This window comes from Sus scrofa, chromosome 12, assembly GCF_054392235.1.
Source record: "Sus scrofa isolate SSC_HxYL_T2T_F1_AM1 chromosome 12, Sscrofa_HxYL_maternal_Yorkshire_Landrace_v2.0, whole genome shotgun sequence".
NCBI classification, from domain to species: domain Eukaryota; kingdom Metazoa; phylum Chordata; class Mammalia; order Artiodactyla; family Suidae; genus Sus; species Sus scrofa.
In genome coordinates, this window is record NC_139394.1 from 27,683,016 (window position 1) to 27,704,504 (window position 21,489).

Below are 21,489 nucleotides of genomic sequence, written 5' to 3' on the forward strand. Positions count from 1 at the left end.
AGGAAAAAAAAAAAAAAAAAAAAAGTCCCCTAGCAGGCATGTCAACCCTGAAACACCATGTTCTATCTAACAAGGTGATTTAATTTCCCCACAAGTGCGCCACACTCACTCCTGCTGTAGGTTTTGCCTTTTCCCTCTATGTGAGATCCTGGCTCAAACGCAACCATGGCTAAATTACCCATCCATATTCTCTTCCTCCCTTGTCAGCCAGTAGTTAAATTCCTCCTCACTCATGCTGGCTTTACCTTGTGAAAGCACAGCTTCTGTGAGGGAGGAACTGAGGAACTGATCTTTTACAAGGGCCTTAGATTACTCAGTATTTTGCTTTTTAGGGCTGCACCCTCGGCACATGGAGGTTCCCAGGCTAGGGGTTGAATCAGAGCTGTAGCCGCTGGCCTACACCACAGCAACGCCAGACCAGAGCCACATCTGTGACCTACACCACAGCTCACAGGAATGCTGGATCCTTAACCTACTGAGCGAGGCCAAGGATCGAACCTGCGTCCTCGTAGACACTCGTCAGATTCATTTCTGCTGAGCCATGACAGGAACTCCAAGGCACTCCATGTTTTGAATAAAAAAAGAAACCCCTCAATATCACCAAAGCATATTAAAGAACTGCTCACATACAACTTAACTTTAATGTTTTATTTTGTGTAAAAAAGGGCAAATTTAGTGAATTATTTTCATCTTGTACACAAAGTTATAATTTTAATGCTTTCCACATCCATGCTGAAAATTTGTAATTTCGTAAAAATGAAAGGAACATAAATTTCTCTGAAGGAATTTTTCACGCCATTATATATATACATTTCATGAGAAAGTCTCAAATGCTTTCTCAATGATCACAAGTTACCAAGAAAATAAAAGATTAAATTTGTACAGATATTGATCTATATATCAAATACATACAGAAATGATGTAAAAACCTTATGCAGTTTACTTTGACCTCTGTCCTCAAAAGATTTGCCCAGGGACAGACGCTTTTCTTTTGTATAAATGACTGTGGCTTTAATATTTAAAGTATGAAAATCAAAGGAAGAAACCCAGTTTAATCACAGTATTTTTAAAATCCCTTCCCAATAGTAAAGGATCATTACCAAATATATAGCACCATAATACAAATATTGATGGGAGAGGGTATTCACATCACGCAAAATTAATAATAATAAAAACAAACAAACACTGAAAACCCGTGTTAGTATCCGTAGAAGAAGAAGTTGATAACAGCTTTAGCTTTCCTCATACACAGCAAGGAAAAGGTTAAAGGGTTTAAACTACCAAAAATTCCCAAATAATCCTAACAGGAAAAAAACAAAAACAAACCAAAGGTCAGCAGTACGTTTGAACCGTAAGAGAGAATGGGGCTGAGTTGTATGCTCGGAGTTGCTGCTAAGACATGAATCTCCTCTGCATCAACTCATTTTCTGTTCATCGGCAGTAGGAGTTAGAGTCGGAACAATGAAGAGGGCTTTATGTTGTGTTTAGATGGTAGAAGTCTTACCAACCTTTAACTGTTGGTCATGGGATTAAGACAGGAACACTTCATAAGTACGTAGGAAATTCGAACACTCAGAGCCTGGCTTTGCTGTAGAATTGGAAGCTTATAAAACCTGGCTACAACTGAGCATTTCACAGAGCTAATTACCAGGCTCTAAATCAAATCCCTCCTGGTTTATTCAGTTCCCCGTAGAGCCCCTAAGCCCAGGGTATTGTTAGAGCACTTGATACAACTGGCTTCTTGTGCTCATCGCATGAAATCAGAGTCCTGGGTTTAATTCACTAAGCCTGAGAATAAAGACTTTGTAAGCCCTGCTTTGGAAGTCTTCCAGGCTTTAAGTGTACGGGAAGATTCTTAAAAGTTAAAGATTTGGGAAGTGTGAGGATGTCACATTTACAGTAGGTCCCTCTCAGTAACGTTTAAGATAAATATCCAGTAATTTAACAGTTGAATTCACATATATTTGACACATGAGAATCAACTTGGCGTTGATATGATCTGCATTTTATGCCCCTAAAGAGTCAGTATTAAGAAATGTTGACATGCGATTCCATACATTCTTACACTATAAAGTAACAAATTTTACTTCCAGTAGCAACTACAAAACCTTATGATATTAACCCCTCTTGCATAGAATGAGGTAAACCTGTGCATATTACCAATGCTATTATTCCCAAAAGTAGAGCAATATTTTAGAAAATAAACTGCTGGTTTTTAATGTTCTATGCATTTTAAAATTCAAACAAAAAACCTTACCTAAAATGGTCTCCTGGGGCTTTCCATTAACATTTTTTAAAGCATTCCATAGGCTGAAGGACTGTAGAGGTTAATCATTTTGATTAATTTCTAATTAGCCCTACCTACATTCCAGAGGAGATGGTCAACATTACCACTCTGAGGAGGCCAGGCTAAGACCCAGAAGCACTTCTAGAACAGATGCAATTAATTCCTGAGAGTTTAGTTTATGAACCTCACTGGTAAATGCTAAAGCTCTCTCATTCAGTCACAACTCAGAAAGTTAGAAAAATGCAGAGAGCAAACCTTTCACCAATTTACCCTTATATCCTTTTTTAAAAGGAGGCTATGTTAGTTTTAAAATAGGGAATGTTCAAAATGGTCCAAATGAATTACTATTGTTAAAATTAATTCTGAATATAATTAAAGAAAACTCATACTATATATATATATATACGGAATTTTAAGAAAATTAAATTCTCTTTCAAATTAGCTTTCTAACAAATCCAGAGTAGTTAAAAGCAGAGCTGGAATGATTTTGAAATCTAAAGTTATTTTGGCTTTAAGCAACTTAATTTGATTCTCCTGGTAATACAGAACATGTGTTTTGGGGTGTGGTTATACCAAGTATTATCTCACAGATGGTGGCAAGTGGCAGAGAACTGATCAGAATCCCTTTTGTGGGGTATTTTTTTCTTTTTAATAAGGAAAATAAAATAAACTTAGGACAATATTACAGTTTCCCCAACCCCTCAACATGTAGACTGAGATCTTGTATGTATCTTGTCAACCATTCCAGTTTAACACTTTAGTGTTAGGATAATTTTACTCATTTTTTAATTAAAAGAGAACATATAAAAGTATCCAGAGTTCTTCCAGTTTCATACAGAACTCCAAATAAAATTTCACAGAAAGAAAAACATTTCTGTACAAATATTTAAAATGGGCTGCAATAAAATGCCAAGAAGCAGAATTAATTACCCTTCCATGATCTATGTGGTGATGAGCCCTCCAAGGGGGCAGGGTTCAGTTGCATATTCTGCAGCAGAGGAAGCTGGAGATGTGACTGGCCTAACTTCTGAAATCCCAAAGTCTCCCAACAGGTACCAAAAAGGTTCATTTGTAATGACAGTTCATTTGCATTTACAACTATATCCTTCTTAAATCATTTCCTTCAATCCTGCTACCTAAACTTTAATCTTACCAAAAAAGTTAGAATTTCAGTTCTTGTTAACAATGCACATAAATCCAAACTTGGAAAATATTACAAAATTCTTTCAAAAGCTTCAAATACAACACAAAAATTGTCCATCTTTATAAATTGAAAAATTTCCCCCCACGGCTAAAATAGTTTCCCTACCCACTTGAAAAATCTGGAACTGAAATTTTCTATGTTTAGCAAAATGTCCCAGTAGAACAGCCCCACTGTACAGCTGGATTGATTATAAATCAGTCCTGTGTAAAATTCTTTCCCTCCCACCCACAGTTTCTGAGCCACCTCAGGGCTCTTGTTTGATGTAGAAGTTGGCAGAGCCATTGCTCTCCTGATCAGATGCTCCTTGGAGGAAATTATAATCCTCTCCATCTATCAACTCCTCCTTCAGTTGCAATGTAGTCACTGCAAAAAAAGAGATAAACGTACGAGATGTTATTAAGAATTTCTGGAATATTCAGATTGCTTTTAATCTTCATGTTCCACCAGCTTTTCATTTAGTAAGACCTCTTCATGTCTTCAATAACTCTTAAAATTAACCCCCTGAAGGAGAAGTATTTAATGTTATTTTCAAAGTGTATGTGCAGTTAAGGCAAGTTCTGAAAAGAAACAACACTGCATACTCAATACTGCAGAATGGACACTGTTAATGAAATACTCAAGGTAGCAGTGATCACTAATCTGACTAGAATAATTAGAATTTTTCTCATGATTAAGTATTCACTTTTACGTCAATGTCTATATAAACAACGATGAATTTCTTTGATGGCTCTGAACTTATAAGCAGTAACACAATAAATATGACTTTAATACATTATCTCAAGGAATACCTTTATTAAAAAGACTCCCTTCAGAAAAAAAGACAGGAGTTCCCGTCGTGGCGCAGTGGTTAATGAATCCGACTAGGAACTAAGAGGTTGTGGGTTCGGTCCCTGCCCTTGCTCAGTGGGTTAACGATCTGGCGTTGCCGTGAGCTGTGGTGTAGGTTGCAGACTCGGCTCGGATCCCGCGTTGCTATGGCTCTGGCATAGGCCAGTGGCTACAGCTCCGATTCGACCCCTAGCCTGGGAACCTCCATATGCCGCGAGAGCGGCCCAAAGAAATAGCAAAAAGACAAAAAAGACAAAAAAAAAAAAAAAAAAAAAGACATAAATCTGATAATTTAAAAATATTAGGAGTTCCCATCGTGGCTCAATGGTTAACGAATCTGACTAGGAACCATGAGGTTGCGGGTTCGATCCCTGGCTTTGCTCAGTGGGTTAAGGATGCGGCGTTGTTGAGCTGTGGTGTAGGTTGCAGACATGGCTCAGATCCCGAGCTGCTGTGGCTGTGGTGTAGGCCGGTGGCTACAGCTCTGATTCGACCCCTAGCCTGGGAACCTCCATGCGCCGCAGGAGTGGCCCAAGAAATGGCAAAAAAACAAACAAACAAACAAAAAAAAAACACACAAAAAACCATAAAATATATTATCTACAATATAAATATTATGCAAATATATAACTACATATTCATAAAAAACAAATAATCTTATATTAAACACCTTGATTTTTTTAAAATAGAGAAAAACTTAAGTAATCATTTTAGGTAACATAAAAATTGACTGGCATCAGCAACGTAAACAGCTAGCTTGACAGTAGTACTGTTTGTCTGAGTTCTTGTCTGATGACTTTTTTTAATGAGAGCAAATGACAGTATAGGCAGTCCTCAATTTATGAACATGTTCCAATAGATCTTCATTTTTATGGACAACTGATTTTCAGTTTCCGGTACTGTTAATGGGGATTAGGTTTCTTGGTAGCCACTGAAGTCATGGTAGTCAGAATTTTTAGTGACAGAAGGGCTTTTTTTTTTAGGGCCACACCTGCTGCACATGGAGGTTCCCAGGCTAGGGGTCAAATCAGAGCTGCAGCTGCCAGCCTACACCATGGCTATAGCCGTATGGAATCTGAACCGCAACTGCAACCTACACCATAGCTCATGGCAACAACAGATCCTTAACTCACTGAGCGTCCTCATGGATATTAGCCGGGTTTGTTACCGCTGAGCCACAAAGGCTCTTTCTAATGCATGAACAAACAAGAGAAAGAGGAATTTGTTGCTGTTCCCAGAAATGGTCTTACGCAAAAACGTAGGCTGTTTAAAGTCTGAGATTTTCCTATCTCTTTTTATAAACCTCTCTGAAGTTACTGTCCCTCAACACAATTAGCCAGTAAATTCAGACTGCCTTGAATCCCTTCCCTGAAGCCTACCCCCTGCTTCCTATAGCACTCCTCCCTTCAAAAAAGTTACTTTTCTATTTTAAATTTTATTTTAATTTTTTCTTTTCAGGGCCACACCCATGGCATATGGGAGTTTTCCAGGGTAGGGGTCGGTTGACGACCTATATTGCAGCCACAGCAACACCAGATCAGAGCTGCTTCTGTGATCTACATAGCAATGCCAGATCTTTAACCCACTGTGCCAGGCCAGGGATCAAGCCCGCATCCTCATGCATACTAGCTGGGTTCTTAACCTGCTGGGTGGCAACAGGAACTCCCATTTCCCTACTTTTTAAATGAAAATGATCTCAACTAGATGTCAAACATTAGTCTAAGTGACTACCAACCTTTCATAGATGTGATCAAGTTTCTTAAAAAGCTATTGTTTAACCAAAATTGAGTTGGTAAAGTTTCAAATAATTTAAAGAACAGGTGACCTTCTATGCTCCCATATTCGCTGGAATCTAATCCCACGCTGAGTAACGCTAACTTTCTTCTTCAATTTTTCTAGCACACAGATCTGCCAAATCAGAGGTCACAAACTGGGCTTCTCCCTCTCTCACCTTTGCCCTGTGGTTCTTTTAAATTTGACTGAATATTCTCAAATAGGAGATCTCACTTAAAACCCTGAAAAGTAGAGAGACTTGGTAACATGAAACCAGCATTCCTGAAGTACTGTTAACAGTGGGAATCAGGGGGCTGCTACAGCCTGGCAGGATAGGCTGAGGCCTCTCCCTGCGCAGTGTGTTAACTCTCAGGCTGGTCACTCAGCCAAGAGTAACCAACTGCTTGCTTCCTGCAGGCACTGGTTTGAAGGGAAAGGTGAAAAAATTTTCTTTATTGTGGATCTTTTCATTATAACTAGAGTGAGAGGATGCAGATACATATGGAATGCAAATTGGGAAGTGCTTACACAGCTGAAACCACATCAATTTATGAGAAGAATTACAACTCAAAGAGTGGAGTTCCCGTCGTGGCGCATTGGTTAACGAATCTGACTAGGAACCATGAGGTTGCGGGTTCGGTCCCTGCCCTTGCTCAGTGGGTTACGGATGCGGCGTTGCCGTGAGCTGTGGTGTAGGTTGCAGACTCGGCTCGGATCCCGCGTTGCTGTGGCTCTGGCATAGGCCGGAGGCTACGGCTCCGATCTGACCCCTAGCCTGGGAACCTCCATATGCCATGGGAGCGGCCCTAGAAATGGCAAAAAGACAAAAAAAAAAACAAAAAAAAAAAACAAAAAAAAACACCTCAAAGAGTATTTAGATGAGTAAACCAACTAAGTTTTCATGAAGCAAAAACTCGACAGTGTCACCATGTGGAACAATATTAAAATGACTACACTTTTAAAGTCAAATAACAATAAAAGATTAGTTTCAAAAATAATGCTCTGTGACATCTTATTTAATAATTTAAAGAATAGTCTTTTGAGGTATACGAATTCATTTTGTTTTACTTTGGTACTTGTTATGGTAATGGTGTTAAAAAATTTAATAGCCCAAAGGCAGAAAAGTGAATACACTATCCGTATAATAGCAAAACAGGAGTTCTGGTTGTGGCGCAGTGGAAACGGATCTGACATTGCCGTGAGCTGCGGTGTAAGCTGACAGCTGTAGCTCTGATTCCACCCCCTAGCCTGGGAACATCCATATGCCACGGGTGCAGCCCTAAAAAGCAAAAATCAATCAATCAAAACTAAAAAAGCTATAAAGAGCAACAAATAATAGCAAAACAGATACCAATCAGATTTTTGAAAGGTAAAGCGAACGTGACTGTGCTTGCATTCTGTAAAAAAAAAGTTCTTTAAAAAATTGCTTAATATGGGAATTACCACCGTGTTTCAATGGTTACCGAACCTGACTAGGATCCATGAGGATGTGGGTTCGACCCCTGGCCTCGCTCAGTGGGTTAAGGATCCGTTGTTGCTATGAGCTGTGGTGTAGCTTGCAGACACGGCTTGGATCTGATGTTTTTGTGACTGTGGCGTAGGCCAACGGCTACAGTTCTGATTCATCCCCTAGCCTGGGAACCTCTATACGTCGTGGGTGCGGCCCTAAAAAGACACAAAAAAATTGCTTAATATAATAAAATGGAAGATATTAATACCAACATGCATTAATTGTTAAGACATGGAAAAGGATAACCCCCCATATTTCATTAAAGGTGCAGTACCCACAATAAAAGGTTGATTAAAACAGTATCTTATTATATGATGATCAGATGGCTAAATGAATGAGAAAAGAATTACTGTGCTTCAAGACCAAACATGTTCCATTCAAACAGATGTTTTTTGGTTTTTTTTAAATGTAAGAAAGGTAAATTGAGACAAGCTGAGATTCTAAAACACATCCTGAAACTATGCGCATTTATTAACAATAACAAGTTCTGGATTATACTTCTACTCATGCTAAAATATGGAAACAATGTGCTTAAAAAAAAGTAACTCAAGATAAAGGTGAAACATTCACTCAGATGTGGAATGTTTTAATGCAAGGTTTCACTGTTTTCATGGAATCTAAAATAAAGCCTGTTTGGTAACTTCATGCTAATCATTTCTCCTTTATAAGCCTTGTTCTCAATGAATGATGGATAAAATAAAATAGATTGTGGCTGATGTCAATTTCTACAAAAATGCATTTTCTTGGCTCTGTTTTTAAAAGGAAGGCACTCTGCTGACTCTTATCACTAACGTTTCAGAAGATAAGCCAACGGAAATCACATTTTCCTAGTTAGAAGTCCATAGATAATAAATTTTTTCAATAGCTACACAAACTTCAGCTTTCAGATAGTCAAGACAGCAACACACTCCCTACAAAGTTTCACCAGAGTAAAATCGCACTTAAGTCCCACAGGACATGCCCCCTGATCAAGACACACACACGACAGACACTCGTGGAAAGGAAGTCCCTTAGGCCTTCTGGTTGCCATCCTGTACGTCTACTTCAAGTTCCTGGGTTTCGCCAATCCTAAAAGTCAAGTTCTCTTACAAAACATGACACACACCTTCAAAATCAGTCTAATGCATGAGAAAACACATCTAAAATCCAACAGAAATTCAGAGCTCACAGTACCTATAATTAATTAGGTTACAGAAGACTTTCCTAATAATACATACATACAAAAAGAAAAAAGTTAAAAAGACAAATAGGAGTTCACGTCATGGGGCAGTGGAAATGACCCGATTAGGAACCATAAGGTTGAGGGTTCGATCCCTGGCCTGGCTCAGTGGGTTAAGGATCCAGCATTGCTGTGAGCTGTGGTGTAGGGTGAAGCAGCTCAGATCTGATGTTGCTATGTCTGTGGAGTAGGCCGGCAGCTGTAGCTGCAACTGGACCCCTAGCCTGGGAACCTCCATATGCCACAGGTGTGGCCCTAAAAAGCAAAATAAAAATAAATAAATAAATACAAATAAAAAGAAATAATAGAAGCTGAAACGCTCCTTCGATAGACTTTGAATGCATTTCTATTAAAGAGCAAATAAACTTGGATTTGCAGTCCTAATCTACTTTTTTATACAAAGAGGTATATATAGTGATTTTATCTAGATATAAAGATGAGCGTGATCTTCAGAGAAACAGACTAGGAAGGATCAAGATCACCTAACACACTGTTTAATAAGGCAAAAGCTAAAGAACACATCTTAATACTCGAAAAAATGGCTGATGACAACTTCAGATGCAAAAATACTAGCAAACAGAGCAATGAGAAGAAAACAGAGCTGGGTATTAAGTCCCATCAGCATTTTCAACATAGAGAAGGCATTTTAAAGAATGCCAGTCAGATTAAAAAATTAATGTAAAAGCAATAGTTAGGATACGGCAGAATACAGGCCACAGCAGATACAACTTTGGCTTTGAAGCTATGTGATCTGTACTCATCTCTAAGACTCACCAAACGTTAACTGAAGCCTTTCTGATATTCTATGATAACATGTTTGTTCTTAGCAATTACAAAGGGCAGTCTTTCTTACACTCTACCAGCTTGGCCTAACCAATTCAACTAAATGTCACTTACTTAAATCACTGTACCTACATAAGCACGAAATTACACAAATAAATTTTGCTCAAATTCAACACCCAAATTATACTGATAATGTATTTCCAAGTCCATGCTATTCAACTAAAATTGTGGTAAATGTTACTACCAGAACCAAAATTACAAAGGAACACAAAACACATTATTTCTACTGAATGAGATGCTATGGAATGCTAAGAACAAAGCCTCATTTCTGGATCTGATTAATCGGATTGATCCCTCATGGCCTATTTCTCCTCCAGGTCAAGTAACATAGAATTCTACAATGGAAGATGTTCAACTATTTTAATGAGACCATGAAATAGTATAAGCTGTCTCGCAATTTCATAAACTGAAATTACAGCTCTATCTGAATTTGAAGCTCAGAAGTGGCTTATAACAAAATAAAAGTCTTTCCCTGATGATTCATCTTAGTGAAGTGACTATCAAGAACTAGTGAAAATGAAATTTTCAGTTGAAAGAAAAAGAAAAATTTAATGAGCCAGCATCTGTCACGCCAGACCATGCCTTCTCTCCCCCGCCTTCGCTCCCCCGACCCGAACCCAGACCTTGACCCTCTGCAGTACCTGAGGTGCTGATGGGACTAATTACCTGTTTTGAGGCTGGGACTGAACTCTCGGCTAGTGCGGGGAGGTGGGAAGGCCTCCGAGGCTGTCTGTGCTGGAAGGGTTCGATATGGAGGAGGAGTCAACTCTTCGTCACCAGAGAAGCTCCTCCGCAGCCCACCTGTCATGGGTAGGCTCGACAAACTGACAGGCTTCTTCCCACTTGGCATCTTCCTCTCTAAATATCAAGTCAAACTAAAGTAAGCTTTTACTTACATGTGTGGTAAGAAAAGTGCATCATAACTAGGAAAGGCTGCATTGCATAGGGTACTCTGAAAAGAGAGCCAACTATGCAAGGTTTGCATTTCTAAAACCAAGGGGTGGGTGGGCATGTATGTGTGCGTGCGTGGGCTGCGGAATGGATGACAGGTGATTATTTCTAGTCTCTGCAAGTCCAAATCCTGGATCCTGACTCTCCATTGAAAACAAAAGAAAGCAAAATGAACTATAGAGAGCACTGAGTGTGAAGAATTAGCTGGCTAATTGGGAAAATTTTAATTTGAGGGGACTGAAAATCCACTAGAAGAGAGAGGGTTTAAAAACCCTACTTGCAGGCCAAAGTCAGTGGCTGCCCATGTAAGACAAACACTGTCCTTCAGAGAGAAATCAAACAATTTAATAAATGTATTTGACACGTGGCAGGACTTTACTGATATGAAATGTACTTCTCTAACTTTCGGTTTATAATCCACTCTTTCAGGAAAGTCATAATTCTTAATCTGAAAAGCAGTTCTAAAGTTTAAACATTTGTTGACTGCATGTTTGTAAGCAATCTAATTTCTTCTAAAACACTTTTCATTAGAGTTTCATAAGCACACAAAAACCTTCGAAGACTTACACAATGCTTTCACCACCAACAAATAATAATCTAAGCTCTGCGAATATTGAATAAACAAGCATTCTGCATTAATAGGTTGAAAGCTGAAGGATACTTACATAGCTTTGTGACTATAAATTACATGTTTTCTTTAAGAGTGTTTTTTTTTTTTTTTCTTACAAATGACCCAGGCAGGATCAATTAGAAATTATGCTTTGCAAAATTAGGACTAAAAAGATAAATACAAGTCAGACAGTATTCCTATGTAAAATGATCTGGAAACCAAGCTCCTATGAGTACACATTTAATTCTCAACTGCCAAACCAAAATCATTTGCAGCAATCATGTAGACAAGAGTCTAATGTACCACACACTTGGAGATAAAAATGCCAGGAGAGTTTCTACCTTTCTACTACTTACAAAAGCCCCTGAAGATGGTACAGAAATTAGTGTTGATTTTCCTGCTCTAGAATTATTAAACCTTGAGGAAAAAAAGGCTTTTCAGATTGGATAGATGACTTGCATACAATGATCCTCTTGACAGAACGTAACTCTTATTTCTCAACAGCACTGGTTAATAGTTATCCCCTCATGCTATAAAGCATGTTCATACACAGCTAATCAAAAGACAAGCTAGGACAATGAAGCCAATCTATTTCTGTAAAAAGTAAGCCCTACCAAAAGAATATACTGACGGATGATTTTAGGTACAGTAAGACCAAAGATGAAACAACAGAACCAGAATATAATAATCTGTAGACAACCTTAAAACCAAATAGGTTTTGTAGCCTGTCTGACATAAATCTGCATACAATGGATGACTTAAGTTCTTGGACCCCCCAATTCTTTCTTATTTTGGTAAATAAAGTTTTGTGTGAAAAGGTTGTAATAAACTACTTGCTGCCGAGTAATGTGAAAAAAAAATTAAAGGAGCAAAGAGTACCCTTACAAGAAGACTGCCTCTTCATGCACACAGAACTACAATTCCTTATCCTTAATTCCAAAAATTCAAAGTTTTTTCGGCACAACTTTGGCGACAAAACCAGACCTTACTTGGTATACTATTTATAACCTTTATTTAGCCCATTAAATGTAACTATTTATGCATATTTTGCTTTGGGAAATGCTGCAGAGCCTACAAGGGATGTTACATAATATATGCTACAAACAATGTACTTCTTTTCTAAAATCCAAATAATTCTAAATTTCAAAACACATCTGGCCTAAGGATTTCTAATAAGGGACTGTGGGTCCACAGTTCTTTTTTATGTCCAAAGGACAATTTAAAGGCATTGGAGATGATGTCATAATATTAAGAGCTACTAAAAGTTAAAGGACACATCATATTGTAGCTATATCCAGTTTTTCAGCTAATCCTGAAATCTAGTACTGTTATCACTAAAAACTAGGATAATGATATTACCACTTTATTAATTTCACATTTCTTCCCATGTCCCTAGCCCATTCATTCAAAATCATTACACCCCATAAGCCACAAACCCAGTAAGAGTTACACCAACTGAGGTATGCGATCTGTGCATACAATGCTCAGAAATTAGATCTAAAAAACATACATCACACAGTTACTAAGTAATAAAAAATGTTCTGAAATTCCACACATTATGGAAAGAAAATCCTGATATCTCAAAGTCTTATCAAATAAAATGTGAAAAGACAGGCCAAAGCGGCCTGTACTACTCAGCCTTAGAGAAAGCTTAGTGATCAAACATGGTAAGCAGCTGGGTGGCAAAACAATTCTGGGACTGTAGGAGGCTTATGTCTATAATATGAAAGAGAGGGTTAGGGGCCTGATGGTTATCACTACTGTGAGGCTGATATGGGTTTTTTATGCGGAGGAAACTAAAGAACCACTGCACTGGCTGCTAGAAGTTAGGTTTCTCACTGAAGAAATTATAAACAAACATTTATGATCAAAAAGATAAGGGCTGGATTTTCCTTGTGGCACAGATGGTTAAGGATCCAGTGCTGTCACTGCAGTGGTTCAGGTTATTGCTGTGGTTCAGGTTCAATCAACTTCCATATGCCACAGGGGATCCTTGAACATAGGGCAAGTTAGTTGGAAAAATCTGTTTTAATTTTAATCCTCGAATGTACTTTTTACTTAAAAAAAAAACTTTAAATAAAAATAACCATATCTCAGAGCAAAATATTCCACAAGTTTCATGAAGAAAAAAAATCTGTGGCTTCCTATGTTGGGGGAAAAAAGATTAAAAAAAAAAAAAAAATCAGAGTTAGGGCTGCACCTGTGGCATATGGAGGTTCCCAGGCTAGGGGTTGAATCAGAGCTGGAGCTGCTGGCCTACACCACAGCCACAGCAACACAAGATGCGAGCAACGTCTGTGACCTACACCACAGCTCACGACAACGCCAGATCCTTAACTCCCTGAGCGAGGCCAGGGATTGAACCGACATCTTCAAGGATACTAGTTGGGTTCTTAACCCACTGAGTCATCATGGGAAGTCCCAAGAAAAATTTTTTTTGGCCACACCGATGGCATGTAGAAGTTCCTGGGCCAGGGGCTGAACCTGCCGCACAGGAGCATTCTGAGAAAACTTTTCTTAGGTCTGATTTTGTTAGCTATCACCTTGAATTTCTCAAAAGCATCATTCTAGAAAGAGTTTTCATTTATAAGGATGGGTTTATTAATCTCCAAGTCTATTGTAAGCATCTGCTTTTAAAGTTGTAAAACTCTTAAAGATTTAAAAAAGATTAATTTTCAGAAGGTTTACATGTTACTTCAAGAATTGTCCACAGACTCTATTCTTTACCACATATTAAATATTATGGTAATAATTTCCCCTATCAAAGGTAAGTGTTTCTCATTACTGAAAAGGTTTGCCTTTTATAGCATACTGCACCTTTAAGCATAATACAGAATGCACAGTTATCTGCTCTCAAAAAGGGTATCGTTTCTGTGCAAGAATATTTAAGACCCCAACTGGTTAACAAGTTACAAAGTGTATATAAACACCACATGGTGACCCACTTTTCTTATGTCCTTTGTATTGCTGGGACTTAGCCTTTTTCTTCTGCTTTGATGAACCTGATTGGCTTTCTCTTGATGCTGAAAAATAAAAGGGAAAATTGGTACCAGACAACTCCTTACAAATCTAGATACAACTTAGTTCACCAAGAACATTACGCTTATAAAAGTATACAATGTTTTAAAAATAAGGGTACTTTTTCCTGCAAAACCATGAACTTCAATACCAGAGAGATTCCACTACTTATTCAATAAGTCCTTCAAATACACCAATAACATAAAATTTATTAGCCTGTAATTTTAAACTCATTAAAATAAGTACAGTTTAATTTGGTGAGTGCTCTTGATGTTGTGTTTCTATAGTCATTATGTAACTGACTACTGAGTTCACACTGCCATGGAACACATGGTCTGATTCTGTGATATTGTCGTTGAGTCTTAAGATCTTACCTGGCAACCAATCAGACTTAGGTATATTCTTGTCCTGTGAGCTCACAAGATGATTTATGTGAGATAGTCCTCCGAGAACTGCTGATTTTTACAAAAGGACACCTTTTCTGTATACCAACTTACACTGTGATGCTGGAGGCTGTAGCTGATATCCAGTTAATTGACACCACCCTACAGGATAGAGGTCAGGGGACTCACAGTCTACCCACTGATCATATTCTTCTTCCCATCCATCAAAATGTATCCTCAAGAGACGATGAATAATTCGAGTTACTGTGGCTACACATATTAATCGTGGCTCCATGAGATCTACTGCTTCTAATTTCATTCCTACACGAAATCCGTGATTGGGAACATCCTAACGTGGAGAAGCAAAACATTAACACTGGTGAAAAGAAGAATGTATAATCCGCCATTACTAAGGAAGAAAAAAAAAGAACACAACCAATTGACAATTTAGACCAAAAAATCTGAAATAATTCTTTAATTATTGAAACATATGAGGCTGAAGCATATTAAGCACTACTTAGGAAATGTATTCATTCCTATTTTATTCAGATTAAAAATAAAACAAAATCTGGAAACAACCTTAAAGTCCTATGTAAAGAAAATACTTAGCATTGTTTTACTATTATATGTTCATATTAATCTTAGGAATTCTAGCATAAGGCAAAGACATTCTGACCAACACTGATTTGCATTTGTGAGGCATCATTTAAAATTTACCTTATTAAACAGTTTTACTGGTGCTGCAATGGAGCCAGTTTCCCTGAGGTAGTCAAACCATTTAAAAGGAAGTTTTGTGTAACCTGAAAAACACAACTAGTTTAACTAGCAGTTCTTTTAAAATGAGCATATATTAAAATGCAGATGTAAAGTAATTTAGTATACACTACAATCACAGATTTTGTTATATGACAAGCTCTCTGTTATATGAATCGTGCTCTGATGCTGTAGAGTTTGATAGTTCCTCCTTGTTATATGGATTTTCCTCTTTTCTAGACAGAAACAAGTACCCACTTATTCTAATGCCAAAGTGACTCTCCCCTCCTCACTCTGTAAGAACTACAGACTTCTGCTTTTTCAATCCTAGGATTAGAAGAGCCTAACATTTAACACTTTTCAGTAATATTTTTCTTTCTTTGTAAGAAAGAAAACAGGCTGGGCAAATACTTTTTCTTTTTTTAATAGTCCACTCTTTTGGCTTTTCTCCATTTCTTAAAGAGAAAAAAACCTAAGGCTCAGATACTGAAATTAGGAAAGTCATTGGTTAAACCATAAGAGCTATTTAAGCATATACCTGCTTTTAAAAAGTCACATGGTAATCCAAAGATGAAAACTTGCTTTTCCTCAAAAGCTAAAGTTTTTTTTTTTTTTTTTAAGGGCCACACCCACAGCATATGGAGCTTCCCAGGCTAGGGGTTTAATCAGAGCTACAGCTGCTGGTCTACACCACAGCCACAGCAACTTGGGATCTGAGCCACGCCTGCGACCCACACCACAGCTCACAGCAACACCAGATCCTTAATCCACTAAGTGAGGCCAGGGATTGAACCTGAAACGTCATGGTTCCTAGTAAGACTTGTTTCTACTGTGCCACAACGGAACAGCCTAAAGTATCTATTTTTTTTTTAGGGGCCGCACCCACAGCATATAGAGGTTCGCAGGCTAGGGGTCTAATCAGAGCTGTAGCCACCAGTCTATGCCAGAGCCACAGCAACGCCAGATCCAAGCCACAACTGCGACCTACACAACAGCTCATGGCAATGCCAGATCCTTAACTCACCGATCGAGGCCAGGGATAGAACCTGCAACCTCATGGTTCCTAGTTGGATTTGTTTTCGCTGCGCCACAACAGGGACTCCTAAAGTATGTACTTTTTTTTTTTTTGTCTTTTGTCTTTTGTTGTTGTTGCTATCTCTTGGGCCGCTTCCGAGGCATATGGAGATTCCCAGGCTAGGGGTTGAATCGGAGCTGTAGCCACCGGCCTACGCCAGAGCCACAGCAACTCGGGATCCGAGCCGCGTCTGCAACCTACACCACAGCTCACGGCAACGCCGGATCGTTAACCCACTGAGCAAGGGCAGGGACCGAACCCGCGACCTCATGGTTCCTAGTCGGATTCGTTAACCACTGCGCCACGACGGGAACTCCCTAAAGTATGTATTTTTTAAAAAAAGTTTATGTGTACAACAGACTTTGGAGCCTAAATCACCATCTCAACAGGGCTTGAGAATATTATTTCATATTATAAAATGTATAGATGCTCAGAAAAAGATTCTATACCAATTATACCAATTATTAAAGCTAGTTAGGATACAGTTCGTTATGTTTTCAGAGCACCCAACAGATCTTGTGTGTGTTTATATATATATATACACATATACTCTTATTTTCATACAGCAGGAAATCTAGAGCTGTGGTAAATGTTAACAGGTACCATGTAAAAAGCAAGGATGAAAACTCAGTGTATATATTAGGAAGAAGTACCTCTGGGTGGAGTAAGTTCAATCATGTTAATTTCACAGAAACCAACAGGGAAAATAGAAGGGGAGGTTGCATGATAACAGAACCAGTCAGAACCATCTGCTGCTTCTGAGCCATCGATCCCAATCATCAGGAATCCATCAGCCAGCACCTTTTAAATGAAAAAAATTCCAAGTATTTAATATTAGTATCACTAACCAAAAAGGAAAAATCTATTACATAAAGATCTCTTAAAAGTTAAAAATGCTTCTTCACTGAATTTTGTTAAATAACTGGAATTGTAATGAAAAAAATCTGTGTACATTTTAGAGTGTACCAGAAACTAAAGCATGGCTGCACAGAAGTGATTTCAGAAGTCTAGGGAGAACAGTGTCTCTGTCAATGGCTAAGGCTGTCTGCTGTTTATAATTTAAGTACCTAGTCTCGGCTAAGCTTTAAATTTTACTCAGAAATAACTTATTTCCTTGTGATTTATCACATAAAGGTGTTTTCCCAAACTTTTTCTACCTTCCTCAAGCTCTAACTTTACCTGTCTCATGCTCTGGATAATCGTGCTCCACTATGACAAAAACTATGTGAGGGCCTCTCAAGTCCTTCCTTTAGCCACTCAGATTGTTGTAATAGTGGTCCTTTCTTTGCCCCTCAAGACAAACTTATCCATCTTGTCCTATCATTATTGGTACCTTGCTCCTAAAACACCATCTCTTATGCTCTGTTGTCGCCCCATTCCCATTACAGGAAATATCTTTTATTTTGGGAGTTCCTGTTGTGGTGCAGTGTTAAGTATCCAGCATTGCCACAGCTGTGGCACAGGATGCAGCCGAGGCTCAGATTTGATCCTTTGTCTGTGAACTTCCATATGTCACAGGTGGAGCTTGAAAAAAAAAAAAAAAAAAAAAAAACTTAAACCATTCACACTTACAGAACAGGTATAAGAATAGTACAATGAACTCCTTTATACTCTTCACCCAGAGACCAAATTCAAGTTGTATACAGTGTAACTCGTTGCAGTCTGCCATCTGTCCTTACCCTTTTCAGCTACTAAATTCACCAACTACTTCCTAGTTTGTCAAATCCAGTGCCTTTCCTCCCAACACTTTGGCCTCCCTGCAGCTATCCCATAACATACTGTTCTCAAAAAAGAAAAAATTTTTTTTGTCTTTTTAGGGCCGCACCCCTGGCATATGGAAGTTTCTAGGCCAGGAGTCGAATCGGAGCTACAGCTGCTGACCTAAGCCACAGCCATAGCCACTCGGGATTTGAGCTGTGTCTACACACAGCTCACAGCAACATCAGATCCTTAACCCACTGAGAGAGGCCAGGGATTGAACCCGAGTGCTCATGTATACTAGTCGGATTCGTTACCGCTAAGCCACAAAGGGAACACCTCAATTTTTTGAAACATTTTCTCCCAGACTCTCATTATAGTATACCCATCCACCTTTTCACTTCTCTGTTCATTCCTTTCACACTGTTTTGGTGGCTACTCTTTCACCTTACATCCTTATTTCTGATTTTACTCCTTTTCTTTTAGTCCACACCCAATGCTTCAATGAGTGACTTTTATGCCAACAATTCCTCAAGTTTTTTTTTTTTTTTTGTCTTTTTACGGCCACACCCGAAGCATATGGAGGTTCCCAGGCTAGGGGCTGAATTGGAGCTGTAGCCACCGGTCTACGCCAGAGAGCCGCAGCAATGCAGGCTCCAAGCCACATTTGCAACCTATACCACAGCTCATGACGGATCCTTAACCCACTGAGCGAGGCCAGGGATTGAACCCATGTCCTCTTGGATGCTAGCTGGGTTTGTTAACTGCTGAGCCACGACGGGAACTCCAATTCCTCAAGTTTTATGATGAGTTTGTCACTTTTTCAGTGTCCCAGGCCTGTACTTGACCTGCATGCTGAACATACTGAGAGTTAGTACAGGGCACCAACCCAACAATGCCTTCTCCTGCTCCTTTCACAGGCAATCAATCATGGGGTCCCTAATGCTCTCCCCAAACATTCAGTCCCTTTATCCTTGCCATTAACTCTCTCTCCACTATGTTGTTTGATACCACGGCTTTCAGCCTTCCTCTATGGACATTTCCCCTCTTACCCAGTTAAACTTCCTTTTGGTATGAGCAGAAAACCTTTACCAACTTATCCTGTTCACTAAAGAAAGCTCAGACATGGAGTTCCCATCGTGGCGCAGTGGTTAACAAATCCGACTAGGAACCATGAGGTTGCAGGTTTGGTCCTTGGCCTTGCTCAGTGGGTTGAGGATCTGGCGTTGCTGTGGGCTGTGGTGTAGGTCGCAGATGTGGCTTGGATCCTGTGTTGCTGTGGCTCTAGCGGCTACAGCTCCAATTAGACCCCTAGCCTGGGAACCTCCATATGCTGCAGGAGCGGCCCTAGAAAAGGCAAAAAGACAAAAAAAAAAAAAAAAAAAAAAAAAAAAGAAAAAGAAAAGAAAAAGAAGAAAAGAAAGCTCAGATAGCCAGATTAAGCATTACAAAACTGCACAATCTAATTCCACATCATCTTTTGCCTCTGCCTGCAAGTTCCTTTCTCCTAGTTATTTCGACCATAATGGATATGTACACTAACTTTCCCTTTAACTGTAACAGTTCTAAGACCTCTGGATACGAGGTCTTAGATTCACATGAGATTCTTTACTCCCTTTCTAAATAAGCTGACTAGATCAAAGACTAGTATCTAATCTTCAGAGGGCCAAGCCAAAAGCTGGGCTCAGTGTAGATTTTCTCTGAGGAATCAGAATTAACAGACACAGAGACTGCAGTCAAGTCATGCGCTGGAACTGGACTGCAAGGCTATGTGGTACAGACAGAGCTAGGGGCTATCACAGGTGGCTTGAGCGAGCAGGACACCGATTGAGGCAGAGTGAAAGAACAGTGGCAGAGATGAAGAGCAGCGAAAGAACAAAGGGGACCCTAAAAAGTGGAGAGAAGCACCAATTTTATGCCTTTCCAGGTCTCATCCCTGTGTCCTTGCACATCTGTGGGAGTGCCACTGCACCCTTAGTACCTTTCCTAGAGCTCATTTGAGTGGGTTTCTGTTCCTTAGAAACAAAAAGCCTGGCCCAGAATATTCAAAGCAACTTGTTTTTTTTTTTTATTTTATTTTCTTGCTTTTTAGGGCTGTGGCATATGGAGGTTTGCAGGCTAGGGGTTGAATTGGAGTTACAGCTGTTGGCCTACACCACAGCCACAGCAACACCATATCTGAGATTCGTCTGCGACCTACACCACAGCTCATGGCAAAACTGGATCCTTAACCCACTGAGCAAGGCCAGGGATTGAACCCACAACCTCATGGTTCCTGGTCGGATTTGTTTCCACTATGCCACGACAGGAACTCCTCAAATCAACTAGTTTGGTTTTGTGTGAAACACTCCCCATTGCCTAAGCATGGCCTGTACATTCCAGTCCTGATGCTACTGTACATATTCTCTTTCCAGGGCACAGTTTCCTCCTGCATCTCTGCTTGGCCCATCCCCCCCCCCCCCCAATTACTCAAGACGATTCAGATGCCCTCTCTTCCATAAAGCTTTCCTTGATTCCTCCAACCTCTTCTTTATCTGATTTCCAACAGTACTTGTGCCTTTCTAAAATCATAGTTGACCTTAGGTGTTAACTTACTTTTATATGCCTCATCTTGTTCTATAAGAATCCAAACCAAACCCAGCATGGCAAGAATTCATTAAGTATTTTCTTCTCCTTTTTTTTTTGTTCTTTTTTTAGGGCTGCACGCAAGGCACATGGAGGTTCCTAGGCTAGGGGTTGAATTGGAGCTATAGCTGCCAGCCTACAGCACAGCCACAGCAACACCAGATTCAAATCTACACCAAAGTTCATGGCGATGCTAGATCCTTAACCCACTGAGCAAGGCCAGGGATCGAACCTGCAACCTCATGGTTCCTAGTTGGATTCATTTCCGCTGCGCCATGGTGGGAACTCCGAGATCTATGTTTTAAATAGTACCAGGTGGTTCTGATCCCTCGTCAGGTGAAGAGACCAGGAGGCAGTCTGGTCTAGCTATGTGACCTTGAACACAAGTAAGTGCATGTGACGTGGCTGCTATCATAACTGTTTTAAATTCTTTCGGCTTTAAAGCCAGCTATAACGGAAAAAATAAAAATTATAAAAAGAATTCAATTCTTTCGGCTTAAGGTCTCCCCCCCAAGCTCCCCCCCCCCACAGCAGGCAGAAGTTCCTGGGCCAGGGATTCAACCTGAGTCACAGCAGTGAAACACTGGATACTTAACCTGCTGCGAAGCAAAGGAACTCTACTGGCTTAAGGCTTTAAATTATGTTGAAATGCAAATCACAATTTAATTATATCTTTATGTAAATGGATGTTGGATCAACAGATTTTTTTTTT

At 39.4% G+C, this 21,489-nt stretch overlaps 1 protein-coding gene across 50 annotated transcripts in view; it reads right to left on the reverse strand.

Annotated features, from left to right (window-relative positions):
• Positions 1-633: 633 nt before the first annotated feature.
• The window catches only part of MBTD1 (mbt domain containing 1), a 75,025-nt gene continuing 54,169 nt past the window's right edge, over positions 634-21,489 (reverse strand). For 35 of the 50 annotated variants that reach the window (XM_021067234.2, XM_084984869.1, XM_084984885.1 and 32 more), the window contains 5 exons: positions 17,108-17,255; positions 15,344-15,426; positions 14,741-14,975; positions 14,171-14,248; positions 634-3,854 (listed from right to left, as the gene is read on the reverse strand). In XM_021067234.2, coding sequence (XP_020922893.1) covers positions 3,736-3,854; positions 14,171-14,248; positions 14,741-14,975; positions 15,344-15,426; positions 17,108-17,255 — 663 coding nt within the window. In that variant the 3' untranslated portion in view covers positions 634-3,735. Of the gene's footprint in view, positions 3,855-10,330; positions 10,523-14,170; positions 14,249-14,740; positions 14,976-15,343; positions 15,427-17,107; positions 17,256-21,489 lie in introns of all 50 variants that reach the window. The other 15 variants (XM_084984847.1, XM_084984874.1, XM_084984845.1 and 12 more) reach the window with 1 other exon arrangement.